Below are 20,730 nucleotides of genomic sequence, written 5' to 3'. Positions count from 1 at the left end.
ATAGTCCCACATTCAAAATTTCTAAAAATGTATAAAATAACATAAGAATATCCGTCAATTTAGACTTATTTATAAAAGGAATCAATACAGACTATTGCTATCCGATGCTATTGGGAGAGGCAATATTGTCTTTAAATGTGAACGGGACAGTTTTAGTTTTAGTAAATACTGCTAGTCATATTTATAATAATGTGTCAAGTTATTTGGAACTAGCATTGAACTGGAATAACTGAAGTTGCCTAATTCAAGCGACTGAATTAATACACACATATAAATATACATGCACATGTATACATGCATACATACATACATACAAACATGTACATTTATACACGCATGTATACATAAATACATACACATATAATATAATATATATTCATGAGGTGTTACTGTATTCTTTTATCCCGCATGCTATAGTTGTACAGCAAATTACGCATGCGCACAGCGGGCTCTGCCTATACTAACTGGCGCATGCGCACTTACAAATCCCCAGAACGAGCAGCATCGGTGGTGGCTCAGGTCAGTTAGTTCTGTCGAGCAGCCGTCCACGCAGCTATCTATATTCCTTTTCTTAAATTAGCCACTTTAAGCTTCGCGATACCGCCCCCAGTAGCAGCGTCGGTACGGAGCCGCCAGGCCGGGACAGAGACGGAGAGAGAGGCCTTGGCCATGGAAGCCCTCGGACCGGGTAAGACATATGTGGAAATGGAAAGCGAGCAGCGGGGAGAGCGAGCCGTGTGTGCACAAATGTCGCGTCACTCGGCACCGCGGCTGCAGCGAGGCCTCGAAGCTCAGACGGGAAAACAAACCCAGGCCCAGGCCGTGGGTGCCCGTGTGTGTATATGTGTGTGTGTGTGTGTGTGTGTGTGTGTGTGTGGCTTCATTTACACCGTGCGGGGGCCACGTTTGGCGCCCGTAAAAGGAGAGTTGAGGTTTAAAATCGGATATCCAGAAATGCCTGCGCCGTTTCATTAGATGTGAAGCACGCACGGCTCGTCGTGTCGGGGCTGGCATTGTGTGAGTAGGGATTTAACCAGGACCGTCCTTCCTTCCGCGTCGTGGTGTGTTTACGTTGTTTGCTCACGTCGTGTTTCGCGGTATCCTCGTACTACGACCTAATTACTATAACGAGGACGCATATTATCGTCGAAATGTGTTCAAATGTCCTACCTGTATCAAAAAATGTCTCGCTAAACCATCTACGTTTGTACCATCGCCATCAGGGACAGCGCGACTCCGTCTAATGTGACAGCGATGGGTGGAAAACTAAATAAACGCCTAAACAAACGCTCGCGTACACGAGCCGACGTGGGCGTTTTGTGACAAGTAACGTTGCTATACTAGTTTAATGCAAGACTGTCATTGGTCCCAATGCCATGCGTCCGTTCGAGCACAGCGGGGATGGATGGCGCTTTTATCGATCAGATCTGCAGGCCAGCTCCATGTTATTCTCCCTTTATGATAACAAAGGCAGCCATGCAGTAATCTAACGATTACCCAATGCGAAGAGAAATCCCCCATGCACCTGTGCATCCAGCGATACAACGCAATTTATTGGCCAAAATGGGTTTACCCCCACCCCCCAATACATAGACTCATTGTGTACGTGAAACACGCCTTTGCATACATGGACAAATGAGTGCAGCTTGCAAAGCTACTCCCGCTTTCTGGCCACAGTGAAGACATTTTTTTTTTTTTTTTGCATGTTCACACACATGCTCACATGCTCTTGAGGAAATGCGATGGCATTAACACAACCCAAAGGAATGTACTGAAGGAGGAAATTGGCTTTGATAAATGTTGAATGCTGGCATGATGCGGTATGGCCGTCCAGCAGAATGTTTAGGAGGAAACCTCATTCACAGGCGAGTATGCACGGGCCATGAATCTCTCTGGTAACATCAGCTGCTGCGTTGCTATATTCACCTGTACTTCTAGGATTGTCACAAACCAGCTGCATCTCCGAGGCATACGTACATGCAATATACATTTCACATAAATGATGACCAACGGGACACTTCATAATGGGTCTTGTTTCAGGTACCAGTGACAGACCTCTTACACATGTTGGCCGATACTACGATATTTCTAGCAAAAAAAGATGTGTGCTAAACAAGTTGATTTTTAACTTTCTACTTTCTAGACAGTTGGTCACTTTGACAAGATTACTTTCATTTCTGCATTCAGCTGAGTGTTTCAAGAGTGATCGGGCACTCTTTTGTCTTTAAAAGTGCATTGACAAATTACTAATTGTATCTGGCAGCAGCAATTGGAAATTTGGTCTTCAAATTGCAGATTTTAATTTTAATGGTTATTTACTTTCTCGTTCAGTTGTAAGGAATCTCTGTGGCAACATTGTGCTTTCACATAACTGCTTCTTAATTCTAATGGTTTAGGTACAACTGCTAAAGTGCTGCTCTTAACTGAAGCAATCAACAATGCATAGATATGTCACAGGAAAAGAGTAAATTAAGGTCGACTGACAACATTTCACTGAGGGTGGGATGAATCCAGTACCGCTCATGTTCAATGTGAACCACATTCGCTCTATCAAATGTAATGACTTGAGCCAGAAATGAGGGATTATCCTAAACAATACGACTCTGGAGTGATGGGGCAAAACACTTGTTTTGTACCCGTAATTGACTTTAATTAGCGGTATCACAAAGAAATGAAGATGACAACGACAATCTCAACATGATTAACGTCCCTTAGAGGTGTTATTTCGGCATTGCTCTGCTGATTGGACCGTGACTCATTAGTTTAATATCAACACCAAAGAGTTAAACTACACTGAGGGGGGAGATATTTCCTCCCTGTGAATGCTCTTTCACGGGCCGCAGTAGTACCTTAATCCAGGTGATTTTCAAGTGCCGGGGTCTGCGTGCTCCCTGCTCAGTGCTGTTGGTCTGTGACTCATCTCCAGGCCAAGCCTTCATCCTCATGCTAAGCTGAAGCCCAGCTGTCTGTGATAACACTGTGTTTACCAGGGACATACGTAGCATTGCTACGCTTGACGGTGCATGAGAAGTAACCCCCTTAGCACATATAAATACAGTTTGCCTTTTGTTTCTAACATTAGGTTGGTGTTAAATTTGTATCCAAGCTGAGGAACTTGTTTGGCTCCAGTGCTATTGTCATTTTCTGCGCCCTGGAAAGCTCATTTCACTTCCACTGGGCCTCGGAAGTAGCTGCAGCTCCGTCTCACGTGGAGTTTGAGCATAAGGAGCAGGAAGCTCCCTTGATGTGCTGATTAAGTAAATGACGGAATGTTACTTCGGGATGTGGGATCTCTTTTTGTGAATTATATTTGACATGTTTAATGTTAATGGATTCACAAATCTGTTGAGATGAAATTAGTGCTCTTCGTGACGAGACACTTTTATTAGACTATGCTTGTGACAAAGAAGGACGCATTGAGGAAATCCATCCATAAAAGCGAGGGACGTCTTCTAGATGCATGTAATGTTCCTCTGCATATTTGTAACTATAATTTAATTTCTCTGAAATGTTGGCTGGTCAGGATGGTCATGTGATCCTCCTCTTGATATGCCAAACATTCCCTGGTTTCACTTTCTCATATTTTATTTATTTTTCATAGTCTGAACTGTTGATTGTAGAAAAGAATCAGAACATCAGCTGCATGTAATTGTATCCATTCATTTTCACTTTCTGTTTGTGCTTGTGAAGCCAGAGATGATGTTGAACTAAGAAACAATAAACTCAACCAATTTCAAATATGTTTGAAATGCTTTTATAGCTTAGATGTATCGTCTGTTTATCCACCAATTGAGTGACAAAACTATTTTGACACTGTCAGTCAAATTAATTATTTCAACAGCTATTTTCAAGGCCGAACAGCTGTTTGGTTGTGAGAATCCATATGTAAGAGTAAATAGAATATATTTGGCATTTGGACTGCCAGCTCAGACAAACCATCAAATTTTGGCTTGAGGCCATTAAAAAAACAAAAAAACCTGTTAGTTATAGTAAAGTGTTTAGTTAAGCCTCGGTTGGTGGAAAGTAAACTGCTTGTGGGGGAAGGATGAGTTAAGGCATTTCAAGTTGAGACACTCTCGTATCGAAGTGTGGTAGTGTGGCAGCTGAGGAGGCTAAATATAGATACAGCTCTTAATTTGGTGAAAGAGAAGGACTTAAAACTCCCAGAGCAGAGAAGACCAAATCACACAAGTTAAAACACCAGGTACCTGCACGTCTTTAAAGGAGTCTCTTGGGATTTCCTTTCTAAAAAGGCCATTGAAGAGTGAATGTGTTTCGTTTTTTTATTGATTTTGGGTGGGCTCAATAGATAATTCTATGCCCTGTCATCCCTACGGGCTTTTCTTTCAACTTTCAGAATGTTCTGATTAGATAATTCATTCATTTTGAAAAAATTCTAACATTTTGTAGACTAAATTGTAAGATGTCAGAATATTGAAAGGAAATTTCACATGGATTAAATAAAATTGTATATGGTGTTAGAATCTTTGTATCTGCAGAAACCTTGAGTACATCTGTCTTGGACTGTGTGCTAGTTTTGTGGAAGCTCAAACTTGTGTAAAGTGAGTTTTGGACTGGGTTTTATCGTACTGAATTTTATTCAAAGGATTTTGTCCACCCCCACGTACAAGTGTTTTTGAAAATAACGTCATCGCTTGAACCAAAATGGAGGCCTGATGGAATGCACTTGGAAAGCGACGGCGTGTGTTTGATACATGATGTAAATCCATAGGAGTCCTCTGCATGCCTTTTTGTTGCCATCGGTAACGAGGCCAGCAGGACACAGTAGGATGAATCATCAGATGGTTTGAATCCAAATTAAAAGAAAAACGTCTGTGCAGCAAATAGCTTGTCGTTTGAGGATGAGTCGTGAGCTTAATGATTATGCAGAGAAGCTGAATGATGGCCTAGTATATGATCACGATAAGGGTTTGTTTAGTGTGACGGAGGGGTGGAGCAGGGCAGGTGTTTTGGGGCCCAGGCTCGATGGGGGCATGTTAGGAAGCGTGTTCTCTGGAAGCGATGGGGAGGGTCCCGATTGTCTGTGCTCTCGCGCATCACTTGCTAACTGGAGCGTGTGGGTGCATGAAGTTCAGGAGGACCCCCTCAGTCCCTTAGCTGTCAGTTAACAAAAGCTTTAAGGAGCCCCACCCTGCCCCCCCAAACCTGCTTCAGTACCACCAACACAAGGTTATTTTAATAAATATATATAATAGAGCCCATGACAATGCGTTGAGTCCTGGTACAGAGCACACCTATATGCTGCATGTAATTTGTATGCAAGGTGGATGCGTATGTGTGTGTTGCATGCAGTGTGTGTGTAACGGCAGCACCCCTCCATATGGCCCTGCTGCCGTCTGTCTGAAAAGGAGCTCGCTCTTTGTCTCGCCCTGAAGGGTGGGCGCCCTGTGTGTCTGGGTGGAGCTGGGGGCGGGCCGAAGGATAATTGGAGGTCATTGTTTCACCAGCCTCTTGTTGACCCATGTAGGTCAGGGGCCGGAGTTACGGATCAATCCGACCGCGTCCTGTGGGCCGCTGTGACCTGCAAGGCCCTTTCGGTGCATTCAAGCAGGTCTCTGATGAGATGGTTTGCAACAAGCTTGCCGTTCCGGCCTCCACAATCACAATCTCTGAAGTCGTGACATTTAATAAAGAGATCGCCGCACACTCGTCGCAGTGGCCACCTTTTTTGTTAATGCGTCTGAAATTAGTACCAAAAATAGACATATTTTTGAAGGGGTGTTATGGAAAGGAATCCATTCATTTCATTTTTATTATAACAGGCTGGTAGATCAAGCCCTCACTGAGAGGAGGAAACATTTAAAATAAAGACTTCCATGTCAATAAAAGCCTATATACTTGGCGTATTCTTATTAGTTATTACTGCACTAACAACTGTTCTTTCCGGTTTTTACAATGGTGAACTTTTCTCCCTCCAGGCCCGCCCGCCCCTCCCTCTCTGTTCCAGCCTCCGCGGCGTCCCGGCCTCGGCACGGTGGGGAAACCCATCCGGCTCCTTGCCAACCACTTCCAGGTGCAGATTCCCAAGATTGATGTCTATCACTATGATATCGACATCAAACCTGAGAAACGGCCTCGAAGGGTCAACAGGTAATTCCTCATGCCGGGATTTGAGTAGAGAACGCAGGTGGTGGGTGGGGAGGGTTCTTGAGATTTGTAGCTTTTATTAAACAAGACATTTCTGATGCTAATAGGTGATTTAATTTAGTTTTATACCTCACCGCCCTTCTGTCACTGTCTTCTAGGGAAGTGGTGGACACGATGGTGCGGCACTTCAAGATGCAGATCTTTGGAGACCGACAGCCTGGCTACGACGGGAAGAGGAACATGTACACAGCCCATCCACTGCCAATTGGGAGAGATCGGGTTGGTATTTTAAACTCTAGAGCCTCGTTTCATCCGCTTGTACAACTTACCCTTCATTTGTGCGCAGTTAAAAAAAAAAAAAAAAAAAAAAATGTTGTAAAGGTTAGCTTGAAAATAATTAAGGGTGACATTGTTCCAATCGAAGAACCTAAATGCAATGATTTGTTAATTTTACGTCACGGGGTGCTGGGAATGTAAATGGTTTACTGGATTAGTGTTTGTGGTTCTGTAAGAGAAAGGTTGCCAACTGGATCAGTCTGGCAGGTCTGGACCAGGAAAGTGAGGCTAGTACTGATCTACTGGGACCTCTAATGGAAGATGGAGCCCCAGTCCTGTTAATGCACGTACATTTCTTTACCTGTTCTGTTCATTGAAATCCAGCCTTTTTTTTATGTATTCATTTTTAAACCAATTCTAACATCTGATTCAACTGTTAAGGTATTTATAAAGTTCTGCAAGTGTGGGGAAAAAAAAAAGAAACCTGTGTTCTTAACGGTTGGTTGTAAATACTTTGCATTTTGGTTCTTTAAACCAGATTTACATCCAACATTTTCATTTTACACTTTTCTGCTTCTGGTTAAAGCCAGCTGACTGTGGCTCTAATAATGTCATGTTCTATTGGGATCCTTTTTGTCGTTCCCCTTTTATTTCGATCTATTTTGCCCTTCTGTATTTATTGCCTTTTATCTCTCCCCGTCACCTGTTGTTGAATCAATTTCCTCCCGCTTATCTTTTGTTTCATCATTCTCCCCCCCCCCCGCCCTTCTCCTCTCCATCTTTAGGTGGACCTGGAGGTGACTCTGCCCGGTGAGGGGAAGGACCAGACGTTCAAGGTGTCTTTGCAGTGGGTATCTGTGGTCAGTCTTCAGATGCTGCTGGAAGCCCTGTCTGGTCACCTTAACGAGGTCCCAGAAGATTCGGTTCAAGCTCTGGATGTCATCACACGGCACCTGCCTTCCATGAGGTACCTCCACCCACCACCTCCGCCTCGTTGCAAACACCAATGTCTTTGAAATCTGTTGACAGTTATTGCTTATCATCCTATATTTGGCTTTGTTAGTTAATTTCCGTTGTGCTCAAATCATATTGATGATTTTATCATCCTTCATACTACTTGTACCAGTCATTCATTTCATATAGTGACAAGCATTTGCTGCCTCCTGCTGAGGTGAAGACGAGGCTTTAAAAAACATTTACCGTCCATCTCTGCAAAGCTTTGGATATTTTCTTTTGGAAGGGCCTTGCACACAAATCTGCATTTGTACAACAGCCAGTGGGAAGTCTCTGAAATGAACTGTGATTGTATCCCGTCAAGGGTTACATTTCTAAAGCCAATACGAGGTGCAGAAGTCTTCACTCCGACACCTTGAATTACTCTAGTATTCTAAAAGGTTATTGTGGCTTTTTTCCACATGACAAAAGTGGACTGCCTGGTGTCAGAACTCAGAAACTGAAATGTGTGTTTTAGTTATTTCTCAAGTCTCCATAAAAGGTTTTTCATTCCAATAGTTTCCATGATAAAGACATTTCCAATTTAAGCTTACTGATTATTAATAAATAATCTCATGAACTCCATTGATTGATTTTTGGTCCATTACCTCTCCGTCTTTGTGTTCTCAGGTACACTCCTGTGGGGCGATCATTTTTCTCCCCTCCGGAGGGCTATTATCATCCTCTGGGTGGAGGCAGGGAGGTGTGGTTTGGCTTCCATCAGTCTGTCCGTCCTGCCATGTGGAACATGATGCTCAACATCGACGGTAAGACCTGATGGGGAGAATACAAATGTGAGGTTGATGTTGGTCTAACCGCCTGTTATAAAGAATACAACCATTTCTCAACCCTTTATGTTTGCACACATTCGCTGATAATTAGCTTTCTGATTGTATGAAAAAGCAAAATTGGCTACTGCTTCCTTTTCATGCTTGGACTGTAGCAGTGGACTGTCCCATTTTACACAACGACTACCATGACATAACTTGTTACAGAACTTTGCATCTGCTCAGATAGCAGCCTGTGTCTCTAACAATTGTGTCTCTAACAATGCACCCCCTTACAATTTATTTGTTGTTGTCACCCATGTTGTTGTCGGTTGAAATTGTACAACTCAGTATTTCACAAGCCATTTCGGCACTAACGCTAGTCCCTAAATCTATTGAGACTGAAGCAGGTAGTTGGCATGTCTGCTTGACACAAAGACTAAAACCCCAAACTGCAATATTTCAAATGCGGTTTATAATACTGGTTTGCTCACTAAACAATGTTTGTTTGGATCCGCTGTGTAACGTTAAAGAGTTGCATATTGCGTACAATACCAGACTCATTTGGCTTGCTTGCGGTTATTGATTTTGAAGCGACTGATTTTCTTAATGTTATCATTATCTGTTCTCCTCCTCAGTGTCAGCCACAGCTTTCTACCGCGCTCAGCCTGTGATCGAGTTCATGTGTGAGGTGCTGGACATCCAGAACATCAACGAACAGACCAAACCACTGACAGATTCACAGCGCGTCAAATTCACCAAGGAAATAAGAGGTAGGAAGTCGATACCAGAGCACGCACACACATATACCGACTGTTACAAACTAGAAAAATCTTGACAGCCATGCACGCGTTGTATGCACCACAATTGTGACTCACTGGGTATCAAATATTTCCACGCAGACGATACAGATAAATGTTGGCCTGCAGGGCCAATGCATGCTTGTTTTTATGCAGAGTGCAAGAACGAAAGTAGCTGCACACACACTCGTATAATCACACCTACTACACATGCGCACACACTTCATAGCCTACACCAATGCTGAACACTTGTCCTTAGCCGCGGGGTGCCAAAGAATCATGTTTTTTAAATCGGACAGTATGGCCATGAGATTCAGGAATGTTTTATTGAAACAAAGCTTTTATTCATAACTCGCTGATATTTCTACTTCAGTTTCTGTTCATCTCCGCTCCGTAAACACAAACAAACTCCTACCGAATAACAGATTTTGGTGTTGCTGGTGTTGAATTTTGGCTGATTTATATTTTAAGGCAGACCTCTAAATCCTCCTTTTGGGCTGAGTTGTGACAAATGTGCACAGGAAGCTGCAGAGAGCTGAACAGTGTCCACAGTTGGCTGCCATTTCAGAATTGGTCTTCATAATTTCTTAAATAACAGGAACCGAAGAATACAATTCCTACCTGCTACATTCTTCTCATAATTAAATGCAGTTGGTAAAAAAAAAATTGCTCTGCGTTTGACAGTTTGTTTTTGTATCTTTTTTAAAAAGGCTTGAAAGTTGAGGTCACACACTGTGGTCAAATGAAGAGGAAGTACCGTGTGTGCAACGTGACACGCCGACCTGCCAGTCACCAGACGTAAGTGGCTGCACTCGTTAGCTGGTTCTCCATCGCGTGTCAGCAAAGACCCATCGTTGTAGGTCTTCTGAAATGTAGTTAACAGTCGCAGCATTTTAAGACCAAGAATCAATTCCTTTTTTTGTGGTTTTGTTTTATTCACTTTCCGTGTGCTTTGTTCACGTTTTCCGTTTATTCACAGGTTCCCCTTACAACTTGAGAACGGCCAAGCCATGGAGTGCACAGTCGCACAGTATTTCAAGCAGAAGTACAATCTGCAGCTCAAATATCCCCATTTGCCCTGCTTGCAAGTAGGACAAGAACAGAAGCACACCTACCTTCCCCTGGAGGTGAGACAGAGGCTGCTTTGACTATTGAACCAAGAAACATATTTGTTTTAGTTGAGGGTTTGACCATTACCACCATTTCCCTTTTTTAAATGTTAATGCTGGGATCTGATTTCATGAAATGTTTCTCCCCGGCCTGTAGGTCTGTAACATAGTAGCAGGCCAGCGCTGTATCAAGAAGCTGACGGACAACCAGACATCCACCATGATCAAAGCTACAGCCCGCTCTGCCCCCGACAGACAAGAAGAGATCAGCCGACTGGTGGGTGCCTTCAAAGTGTCTTTTTGTTTACATGCCTGTTTATAAGGAGGCTTAATACTGAGCCTTTGTGAAGCTCTGTCCTGGGTGAGGATCAGAAACTGCCTTTTCAGTGTTGACTTTGACTTTTTCTTTGCTTATAACATCAACCTGCGCTGTTTTGCATCTTGTCCCTGATGATGCTACCAGTTGTGCAATGACCGTAGGAATTCATCCATGAACATGGATGTAAAGTTACTCCCACTATATTGAGGAAAAACAGTGTTTTTATTTTTTCAGAATGTTGTAAAAACTACCTGTGTACAGGTTGACTAGGCCTCAGTCCTTCATTTCTCATCCAATTAGTGTTCTTCCATGTATCAACATCCAACTCCTCTCATGTACTTTCTCCTCTTTTCCCCAGGTCAAAAGTAACAGCATGGTCGGTGGCCCGGACCCCTACCTGAAGGAGTTTGGCATTGTGGTCCACAATGACATGACAGAAGTGACAGGGCGTGTGCTCCCGGCGCCCATGCTGCAGTATGGGGGCCGGGTGAGTACGGACACCGGACGGGACTGTGGCAGGGTGAGTACCGGACGGGGGGGCTAATCCCCGGGGGGTAGCAAGCACGACTGGGATTGGCGCCCCCCTCTTCTGCTTCGACAGATATCACATTTCACCAATGAATCATCACTACAAAAAGATGACTATGTTAGAAGATGGGTGGTTACTGTTTTTGTACCCGCATGTGTCCTCATAAACGTACAGTGAAAGGTGAATGTCTCCCTAGATGCATGTCTGCAAGAATTCACCATTCACAGAGCCACACAATCTGTTATGTTTGCCACTTATGCAGGCAAAGTCTTTAAGATTAGTGTTTTAGTAACATTTTTAGCCTCTTCCTGCTTATTCTCCATGGAATCCCCCAAACTAAACGGATCTCTTATGAAATGTTAATTTCTGATCGGTTCAGTCTATGGGCAGATTCTCCCTTTTTTTATACCTTCTGCTGAATACATTTACAGCAGATTTTTAGAATGCTCTTTTCTTTTTATAAGCTCTTGTATTCCAGTGTAGGGTTGTCATGATACTACAATTATGACTTTGATACTATAGCTGCCAAAATACTTTCGATACAATACCACAAATAAGAAACTGGAATATTTATCTATGATAGTAATAAATAAAACATCTGTACGGTTCCCCTTTTACCAGCTTGTTGTTGTTGCTACGGCCGACGGGGGGGGGGTGAATTCTCCGCCCAGCGAACCAGCGAGGATTGTTTTTTTTAGCGTGCAACATTATTCCAGGGCCAAGCTCAATTCCCACTATTAGCTGCTTGATCTATAGTTTGGTTGATTTACCCAAGATCCTATCGCAACACTCTTCCTGAGAGGCTTGGCGGCTGTGCCTGCAGGGTTATCGAGTCTAATCGGCTTCCTGTGAAATGCCCTTAAAGCCAGACCGAAAGCTTTTGTCATCTCCTAGATCCCTTGTGAGGAATGAAATTAACGTTTAAAATTGGCTTCCTGATAATATAGTTGGATCAAAGTATTCACAATTGTTCAACAATGCGAGATAGGGGAAGCATGAAGCTGTATGATCCCGTTCCATCCTGGATATTGACCACTACCCGTTATCATTTATTATTTAGTTCCAATCCTGTGACTCTGATTATATCGAAAATATTTTGAACGGGTGATGTAATGAGACAGAAGCTCCTTACTTTTTCGAGGATAAAAGCTCTTAATGGCCTTTGCCAAATCTTATTAACTTAATTGAAAGCCACTGCTCTTTGAGTTTGTATTCACACTCAAACTAGGAGCACTCAACTAATGACAAGTCTCCTGATGGACTACCCTTGTTACATGTTAATGTCAGGACTGGACAGGAGGTCCTTAAAACCAGGATATTTATTTACAATAATGTGAGGAACATTTATCACTTCCCAAGTTCAGGCTTGAAATGTGTGGGTTATGTTGTAGTATCTTCTGTATTGGCTCATCCAACCGGGGGGTTGACTAAGAGGTTAGGGACTCTCTCCGCAGAATAAAACCGTGGCCACGCCCAACCAGGGCGTGTGGGACATGAGGGGGAAGCAGTTCTATGCCGGCATCGAGATCAAGGTCTGGGCCGTGGCCTGCTTCGCCCCACAGAAACAGTGTCGAGAGGACCTGCTCAAGTGAGTCACGCAGTCACCTTCCCAGAAATGTTCAGAAAACCATCAGCTGTTGCTTAAAAGTGGCTCAATTGGACTAATTAACATCATTTCTCAGCAGTCTTATCTGTACATTGTGTTTAGTGCTAGTTATCAAGTTAGAATGCAAAAACAAAATGGTAAACTTAGTTAGTTACTAACGCTAGTATGTTAGTGTTGTGAGTAATGCCTCTCCAAACGGCTAGCGTCACATGGTAGATTCCATGGGTTTGCATACATTTAATAATTCTATTTCACTGCCATGTTGAAATGTGTGAGGTTTTGTGTGCTTGTACTGCCGATTTGTGATGAGCAATTCATGCTTTTGAATAGGAGCTTCACTGACCAGCTGCGAAAGATTTCCAAGGATGCAGGGATGCCCATTCAAGGCCAGCCATGTTTCTGTAAATATGCCCAAGGAGCCGACAGCGTGGAGCCCATGTTCAAACACCTCAAAATGTCTTACGTAGGCCTGCAACTGATTGTGGTCATCCTGCCCGGCAAAACACCAGTCTATGGTAAGAATATGACCCGTGACTATTTAGCTTCTAAGGTTAATTGTGCGGTTCTGGTACATACAAGACAGATGGAGATTAATTGCTTTATAATTACATGAGAGAAGCATATTTTTTGTGATATTGAACTTCCGTATTTGTTTACAGCTGAGGTGAAGCGGGTGGGTGACACCCTCCTTGGCATGGCAACCCAGTGTGTGCAGGTGAAGAACGTAGTGAAGACGTCCCCTCAGACGCTCTCCAACCTGTGCCTCAAGATCAACGCCAAGCTGGGAGGCATCAACAACGTCCTGGTGCCTCATCAGAGGTCAGCATGGACTTCTTGTTGGTTTCAGAACATTTCTTGGCTCTGAATGTTTCCCTTGAAACATTAAGTTGCATAATTTGCATATGAAGAATTTCAGTCCGTGTTCGTATAATGTTATAAACCCCAGCGCCTAGAGGTGCTGCCATTTTACCATCTATTGCTACCACAATAAGAGGCACTCATCATGAACCAATAGAATAATGGCACACACTGCTGGAAAGCTTAAAGTCGGGATGAACAGCCAAACAATCCATTAAAAATGCTCCAAACACAACTCCAACAATACACAGGTTATAAGATATAATATGCAAATTTCAGCCCAAACTGAAGACGACGATGTATTTAACATTTCTCTCCAAAAAACCTTCCCACAGCTGGGAAAAAAACAACACCAAGCACTCAAATTGCATTATCACTTTTCAATCATAAATTACCGTACCGTTTTTAACCTGCCATGTAAGAATGCATAATTCCCGGGCCTATAAAACACTTGCGTGCTAGAAAGGTTGTAGAACTGTAATACAAAATCGATTTTTTTTTTTTTTTTTTCTTGATGAACCTTCAGTTTCCTTTGCATCATTTGCAATTTACAAAGTGGGCAGAGAGGAAATTTAAAGAGCCAAGATAACATTGTTTGTGTGTGGTGTTGTTGGTTCAGGCCCTCGGTGTTCCAGCAGCCTGTCATCTTCCTGGGGGCGGACGTCACACATCCTCCAGCAGGTGATGGGAAGAAGCCGTCCATCGCGGCGGTGGTGGGCAGCATGGACGGCCACCCCAGCCGATACTGTGCCACGGTGCGAGTCCAGACGTCTAGACAGGACATATCACAGGTAACCGCGCTGCACGGGGTGACCGCCCTTATGTCCCTTTCACTAATGATAGTGAAAGGAAGATTTGGGTTGTCTTTTTTTTCAAATGCATCACTTCGGCATGATCCAGTCTGACTGAAAATTGCTGAATGGATGTAAACACTTACATTTCAGTGGTTCAGCTTCAATTTTTTTTCTTCCTTCTTTTAAAAAAAAACTAGTGCCCTACTCCTCCAACCAATCAAGAGCAACTCTTCAGCCAGGAGGTAATCCAAGATTTAACCAATATGGTGCGAGAGCTGCTCATCCAGTTCTACAAGTCCACTCGCTTCAAGCCCACACGCATCATCTATTACCGCGGCGGTGTGTCTGAGGGACAAATGAAACAGGTGAGAGGTCCACTGTGTTTGTGTTTCCCAAAGAGTGATCCACTAGGCATCAATGGCAGCTGTGCGTTCCTTTTGCGTGGCGGCTGTTAAAACCAGTTTGTACCTTTTTTTTTTTTTTTTTTATATTTCGGCCTTTTATGTTTTACTTTATTATTGCCATTACTGCACAGCAGTTTCTTTGAAAATAATTAAAATTTAATCTTAAATTAAAGATGACCCGCTGCTTTAGCCCAAAAATATGGACCATGGCACAACAAAAGGGCCAGAGAAAAATGATAAGTAGTAGTATATCAAGGCCGCGTACAATACCTGTGTCTTTTTGTTTGTCAGGTGGCTTGGCCGGAGCTGATAGCCATCAGGAAGGCCTGCATCAGTTTGGAGGAGGACTACAGGCCGGGCATTACCTACATCGTGGTTCAGAAACGTCACCACACTCGCCTTTTCTGCTCTGACAAAGCTGAGAGGGTCAGTAGCAGTTCCCGTCTCTTAGATGTTCGGTATTTAATGATGTCCGACGCTGTATTCTGCGACTCCTGATTAAAATTGAACTGATCGTCCACTGCAGGTGGGGAAGAGTGGTAACGTCCCAGCAGGCACCACGGTGGACAGCACCATCACACACCCGTCCGAGTTCGACTTCTACCTGTGCAGCCATGCTGGGATTCAGGTGAGGGTCACACACTTGTTTTTCAACATAATCTATATCTGATGCAAATGAATATTTTGTCCGGCTCTCTGAGCCATTTTTAAGTTGTAAGCTTCGGCCCAGTGTTTCAGTGGCATTTGTCTTTCTGTGGTTACCACGGTAACGTCGCTTAATGACTAAATTGGATGCATCGAAGATTTGGCTCATTTAAAGGGATGCACTCTCCACAAAGCTCTTCAGTTTGAGACAATTGTTCCGTGTCAATTTTTAAAGATGGCTTTAGACTATAGTTGCAGTCAGACCCTTTCAGTGGTTTGAGCATATCGCAGCATGCGCTTCATGCTCTATCAACCTCCTAATGCTATACTTTAATGAAAATAAACCCATTCATGTAAAGAGAAAGAAAGTTTAGCCATTAAACGAGCAATTAAAGAAATGAAAGAAATTCTCTTTTTTGGCTCACCAAGTGAATAAAGGACGCTCTGTTGTGTCCCTTTGTCTCCCCTCAGGGAACCAGTCGCCCGTCCCACTACCACGTCCTGTGGGACGACAACTGTTTCACTGCTGATGAACTGCAGCTCCTCACGTACCAGCTGTGCCACACTTACGTCCGCTGCACGCGCTCCGTCTCCATCCCAGCACCGGCCTACTACGCCAGGCTGGTGGCTTTCCGAGCCCGCTACCACCTGGTGGACAAAGACCATGACAGGTGAGGCAGTCCTAAATATCTCATCTCCTTGTTTGGATTTATAGTTTGAATGAGACCAACGGAGAATCCTGTATGTTATTGATACTACAAAGCGGCATATAGTGAAATGATTTCACTTCTGACTTAAACTAAACTCTGCCTCTCTCTATCTTGCAGTGCTGAAGGAAGCCACGTGTCGGGCCAGAGTAACGGCCGGGATCCCCAGGCGTTGGCCAAGGCAGTCCAGATCCACTATGACACCCAGCACACCATGTACTTTGCCTGAGTCAGCGGCATGTCATCCAGTCCACCTGGGGATTCCCCTTTTTTCTTTTTAAATCTCTTGTCTCTATATATATCTCTCTCCTGGTCCCACGTGTCCCTATCTCTTTGTTTGTAGTTTTGTCTCCTTCTCTTCACACTCACTGTACAATTTCTAAATCTGCACCAAAGCGGCTCTCGGACAGGAGAGATGGGGGGGGGGGTTGGGAGGGTATAACCTGCTATGTCTCAATATGTCCAGCAGGTTTTTTTAATTTAATTTTATATATTATTTCAAGGAACAATCGCCAACCAGCGTTCCCAATCGAGCCGCCCTTTCGAACCAGCAATCCAGCACTGCAAACCCCGAGAGGTTTGCAGTGCACAAAAGGAGAAAAACAAAAACCACAAAAAAACCACACACATACTACAAGTTGAGCCATTATTTTTGAGTTTGTTTTTTCTATGTGAATGTCTGCACTCTTGTGTTTGTAAGATACACTGAGCAAGGGAGTGGACTGGCACAACGTGTGCGCTGCTCTTTGGCTCTCCCAGCTAAGCAGGACTCTTATCTACTTTTACCTCAAAGCCCCTTCGGGCAAAAATCTGTCACAAGGTCTTGGGTTTATTGGGTGGTCGGGAGGGAACTCTAAATGACATGAGATGATGGGGAGTCGACCTTTTGCGAATTATACATATATTTATATATATACATATATATATAAATATATTCTTTTTATGCGCGTGTGTTTTAATCTTTTTCTCCTCTCATGGTCTTTAACAAGCGAGGTGACCTGGGTGTCCATGCCCATTACTGTTTTCCTCCCATTTTAGCGAAGAATACACAGGTCTGTACGTGTGCGTGCGCATCTCTGTATATACGTGTGTGTGTGTGTGTGTGTGTTTCATGACAGGCCACTGAATTGTAAAGGGAAATCAAGGAGATAACTGCTGTAAATGCCTCAGATTTGTTTTTATATTCACACATACAGTACATATAAGCATATATTTACATCTGTAGAGCAACTTTGAGACATATGACTTAAACAAGCCTCCTAGAGGCTGGTGTGGGGATTTGTAGCAGCCCTGCGTCACTTGTTAATTTGGAATGCTTTGAGGTGCATTTAAAAAAAAAAAAAATCTTTTAAATGGTCGTGGAGTCGCACATTCAGGAGCCAGGTGCTCAGTTTGTGCCTCAAAAAAACTATTGGATCCCAGCAAAATGCAACCGAATCCCATTCCAGGTAGCAAGTGAAGTCAGGTCTGGCTGTAGCAGTGGTGACGGAAGTCGGGCCTCGGCTGAAGGCATTAAACACAGAGTATGGTCATTATCAGCCCTGCTGTCTGTGAAAAGCAGTTATTTTTCTTTGGACCTGATTTATCTGAAAGATTATATGATGACACTGCTGGGCGTTGCTTCTCATTTCGTTCTTTTTTTTTTTAATTTTTAGTTTTAGATGTAGTATCAAGGGCCGGAAACCAACGTAGTTTTTTGAGGTCTCCTTTGCTAATATTGGCCAATTCATTGCACTGACCCGGGACGCTAGGCAAGCAACAGAGGGCACTCTCAATCTCTCTTAACTTTATGCATTTATACATACGAATCAACAAAGCAGATTTGTAAAAGTTTAATATAAGATGTTTTGTGGTTACCTTAAAAAACAGACAAAAAAACCCAGTTGTTTAGATTTAGTAGTTTGCCATGGATGTTGTTGTTGTTGTTGTTGATCGTTGTTGTCATTGTTAATATTGTGATGATGAAATTTTATGGTGAGCAGTAAAGCCAGTGATATAGTGACTAGTGCGACTTCAGGAATAGACCTCAGCAGTTGAGCTGCAGGTTAGGATGTAGATCTTTGGCTTTGGAAATAGTTTTGTAGCATTCTGGTTAACGGTGAGAAGAAGTAGACCCCAGGATGGACAAGCTCATGCTTCCTCTGCAGGTTCTGATGCCAGTGAAATGCAGCGGCCTGCCACTGGGTAGGATCGGATAGATGGAGACAATCTGGGATTGTAATCCGTAAAAACGTAGATCAAGGGATTTGTTTTAAAGAATGATTTGCTATGGGCAATGAGTTGAATTTCTAGACTTTTAAAAAATGGTTTCTTACTCGATGTATTTGAAATATACCCACCTTAAAATCTCTATTTGACAGTGTTCGTTTCATGTTTTTATGCATTTTTAAACACTGGATGAAATGAATCGACAATAAGCATAAGCACTGCCCATGGACGCCCCACCCCCCCACCCCCGCCCCCGTCCACGTGCTATCGGCGGTGTACTGTGGCGACCGTTGTGGTTGGGCAGAGCGTTTGGAGAAACGGTCGACGTGCACGCCTCGTCAGGAGGGGACCGCTCAGTGGAAACCCTTTTGTAATAAACCACCCGTAAAGCAGCAGGTTTACTATGAATGAGTTTGAGCGCCCGCCTGCTGCAGGCGTGGGCGTTGGCGGCGGACAGGACCAGGGAGGCAGGACGGGGAGTCGCGGGGGAAATGGGATAGTGTTGTCCAGGCGTTGCATGCAATAAGTTTTATTCCCTTTTTTTGAAGTGAGGGGAGGCAGATGAGTTTAAAAACGTGCACTAATTTCGCTGAGCCACTAGGGCTATGTTGGAACATTCATGTGGCATCTAGACCGGCAAGGATTTGACATTTTTTAATCCTGTATTTGATCATTAAACTCGTCCGTCAGTGTGAAAACTGACCACTCCTTTTTGTTTGTAACATGACTTAGCAAAGCAATATTTACCCAGTTGTCATTTTGAAATGTGGAAAAACAAAGCTATAATTCTACTCATTGTTGGTCGTTGTTCTCTCACTATTGTGTATCTGTATCTTTAATTCTTTTAATTGTTTTGTTTATTTTGTATTCTTTGCTTGTATCAATCAGTGGGAATGTGCATTTGGTGGAATAGTTTATTTAGGCTTTAGACCATTTTCTTTAACGTAACAAAATTAAGACTTTGCTCGCCTGCATGCCAGAGTACGGTCCTTTTTTTTAGAAAAAAATAAAAGAATAAAAATAACTTGGAAGGGGGAAATCATATTTATTAAAAGAGGTTAAAAAAAATCTGAGGGTTGGGGGGGGGGGGGGTTGAATGTTTATCAATTTAGTGGGACTGTTTTAGGCTAGCAATATCTGCCAAGTGTCTTAAATGGCACTTTTTAAAGATTCCTAAACAAATGTCATAGATTTGGAAGGTACATGCTCTTTTCTGAGGGGAGGGGTCCCGGCTCTTTGCCTCGTGTCCATATTCAAACGAGGTACTTTCTTCAATCGTGGACCCTTTGAAGGCCGAACCCCTCTCCTCTCCGCCAGGTCGCCGTAGCGAGTGTCCCTTTTGTCCCCGCGCTCCTAGTTTGTACCTGTGGCCAAGCCTCTTGGTGGGGAGGAGGGGCTATCCTGTCTCCATGGCAACTGCAGACTCCTCACAAATGCACTTCCTTTTTGTGAAGGGGTCCTCACGGCATCAAGGGAGCAGGAATACCTCTTTTTAACCTTTTTAAAAACAATCCCTAATTCTTTCTGTGCCCCAATAGAGAGCATGAATTATTTTGAAATTCCTCTCACTTTGATATATTGTTATATCTTAACGGATTTGTAATTTGACATTGTGTATTGTGTAAGTTGTTTTATTTTTGTTTTCCCTCTTTGGTTCCTTTTTTTCAGGGGGGGGGGGGGGGGGGGTTATAGCTCTGCTCTGTTTTATTTTTCTTCTGCTAGTGGTCTCTGTGAGTGTCTGACAGCAATAGAATCATAGAATTGTAACATTCCAATTCTGTGAATGGAACGCTCCGACTCTATGAACGAACGGAACCCTTTCTGACCGGTGGGAGGGGGCCGGGTTTGTTCTCGCTACGCCCCCTAACAGAGAGCCCATCACTTGCTGTTCTTGCGTTTTGACATGTTGAAATACTTTTTTTTTTTCTTTTTTTTTTAGCCTGCAGGGAATTCTTGTGTTACCGTGCAAAGTAATAAATTGGTATTTTATGCCCAATGTAGCCGCCGTGTTGTCGTCATTGATGGGACTCCTACAGTATGTCCTTTACGTGCATGTATCTGGTCACTAGATGGCATTCACCACCCAGGTACGGTAAACCGATCACATGATTACCAAGAACAGTGAAACATTGATGATCTATCCCACTTGATGGCCATCTCAGAAGAGCTGAACGAGGCATGACGATATCCTGTTCCCGCTACAGGCCCGTGTCCTGGTCACACGAGTCTGTGTACAGACTACACTAGAAAGCACCAGCCCTCAAACCTGATAATCAAAGGGATTTCCAACTAATTCAATATTTTCAATACTAATTGCCTTTCTCACGTGGTGCTGATAATCTATCAACTGTGGCGTCGTCCATTTTCCTCTCCAAAGCCATCGTTTGTATGTGTCACCTTCCCCTTCTGTGTGTCATCCCGTCTGCTCTATCGTTTCCTGTGTCCTGGCTGGTTGTCATGACCACAGTTACCAAGGAGAGCAGAGGCTACAGAAGGAAGGAAACCCGAACCTCGGATCGTGATGCCATATTTAATTCATCGGCACAGTTTCGGTGTAACGCGGGTTGAGCAATGGCGCTCTCGGCTGGAACGAACATTTCATAATGT

General features: G+C 43.5%; 1 protein-coding gene across 2 annotated transcripts; it reads left to right on the top strand.

Annotated features, from left to right (window-relative positions):
• The first annotated feature begins 480 nt into the window (after positions 1-480).
• On the top strand, positions 481-19,432 carry ago4 (argonaute RISC component 4). Of its 2 annotated transcripts, none has more exons than XM_037473685.2 (19): positions 481-688; positions 5,940-6,111; positions 6,267-6,387; positions 7,170-7,351; positions 8,008-8,144; positions 8,783-8,917; positions 9,655-9,742; positions 9,924-10,071; positions 10,211-10,330; positions 10,731-10,892; positions 12,356-12,489; positions 12,838-13,022; positions 13,167-13,326; positions 13,985-14,156; positions 14,357-14,524; positions 14,855-14,989; positions 15,090-15,191; positions 15,680-15,879; positions 16,036-19,432. In XM_037473685.2, the coding sequence occupies exons 1-19, from the start codon at positions 670-672 to the stop codon at positions 16,142-16,144; spliced, it is 2,649 nt and encodes an 882-aa protein (XP_037329582.1). In that variant the 5' UTR covers positions 481-669; the 3' UTR covers positions 16,145-19,432. The 2 variants fall into 2 exon arrangements, with proteins under 2 accessions (XP_037329582.1, XP_037329581.1); XM_037473684.2 differs by having other exon boundaries at positions 12,341-12,489.
• The last annotated feature ends 1,298 nt before the right edge of the window (positions 19,433-20,730 follow it).

Source organism: Pungitius pungitius, chromosome 17 (genome assembly GCF_949316345.1).
Source record: "Pungitius pungitius chromosome 17, fPunPun2.1, whole genome shotgun sequence".
In the NCBI taxonomy this organism is placed as follows: domain Eukaryota; kingdom Metazoa; phylum Chordata; class Actinopteri; order Perciformes; family Gasterosteidae; genus Pungitius; species Pungitius pungitius.
This window is presented reverse-complemented; position numbering and strand designations above follow the sequence as displayed.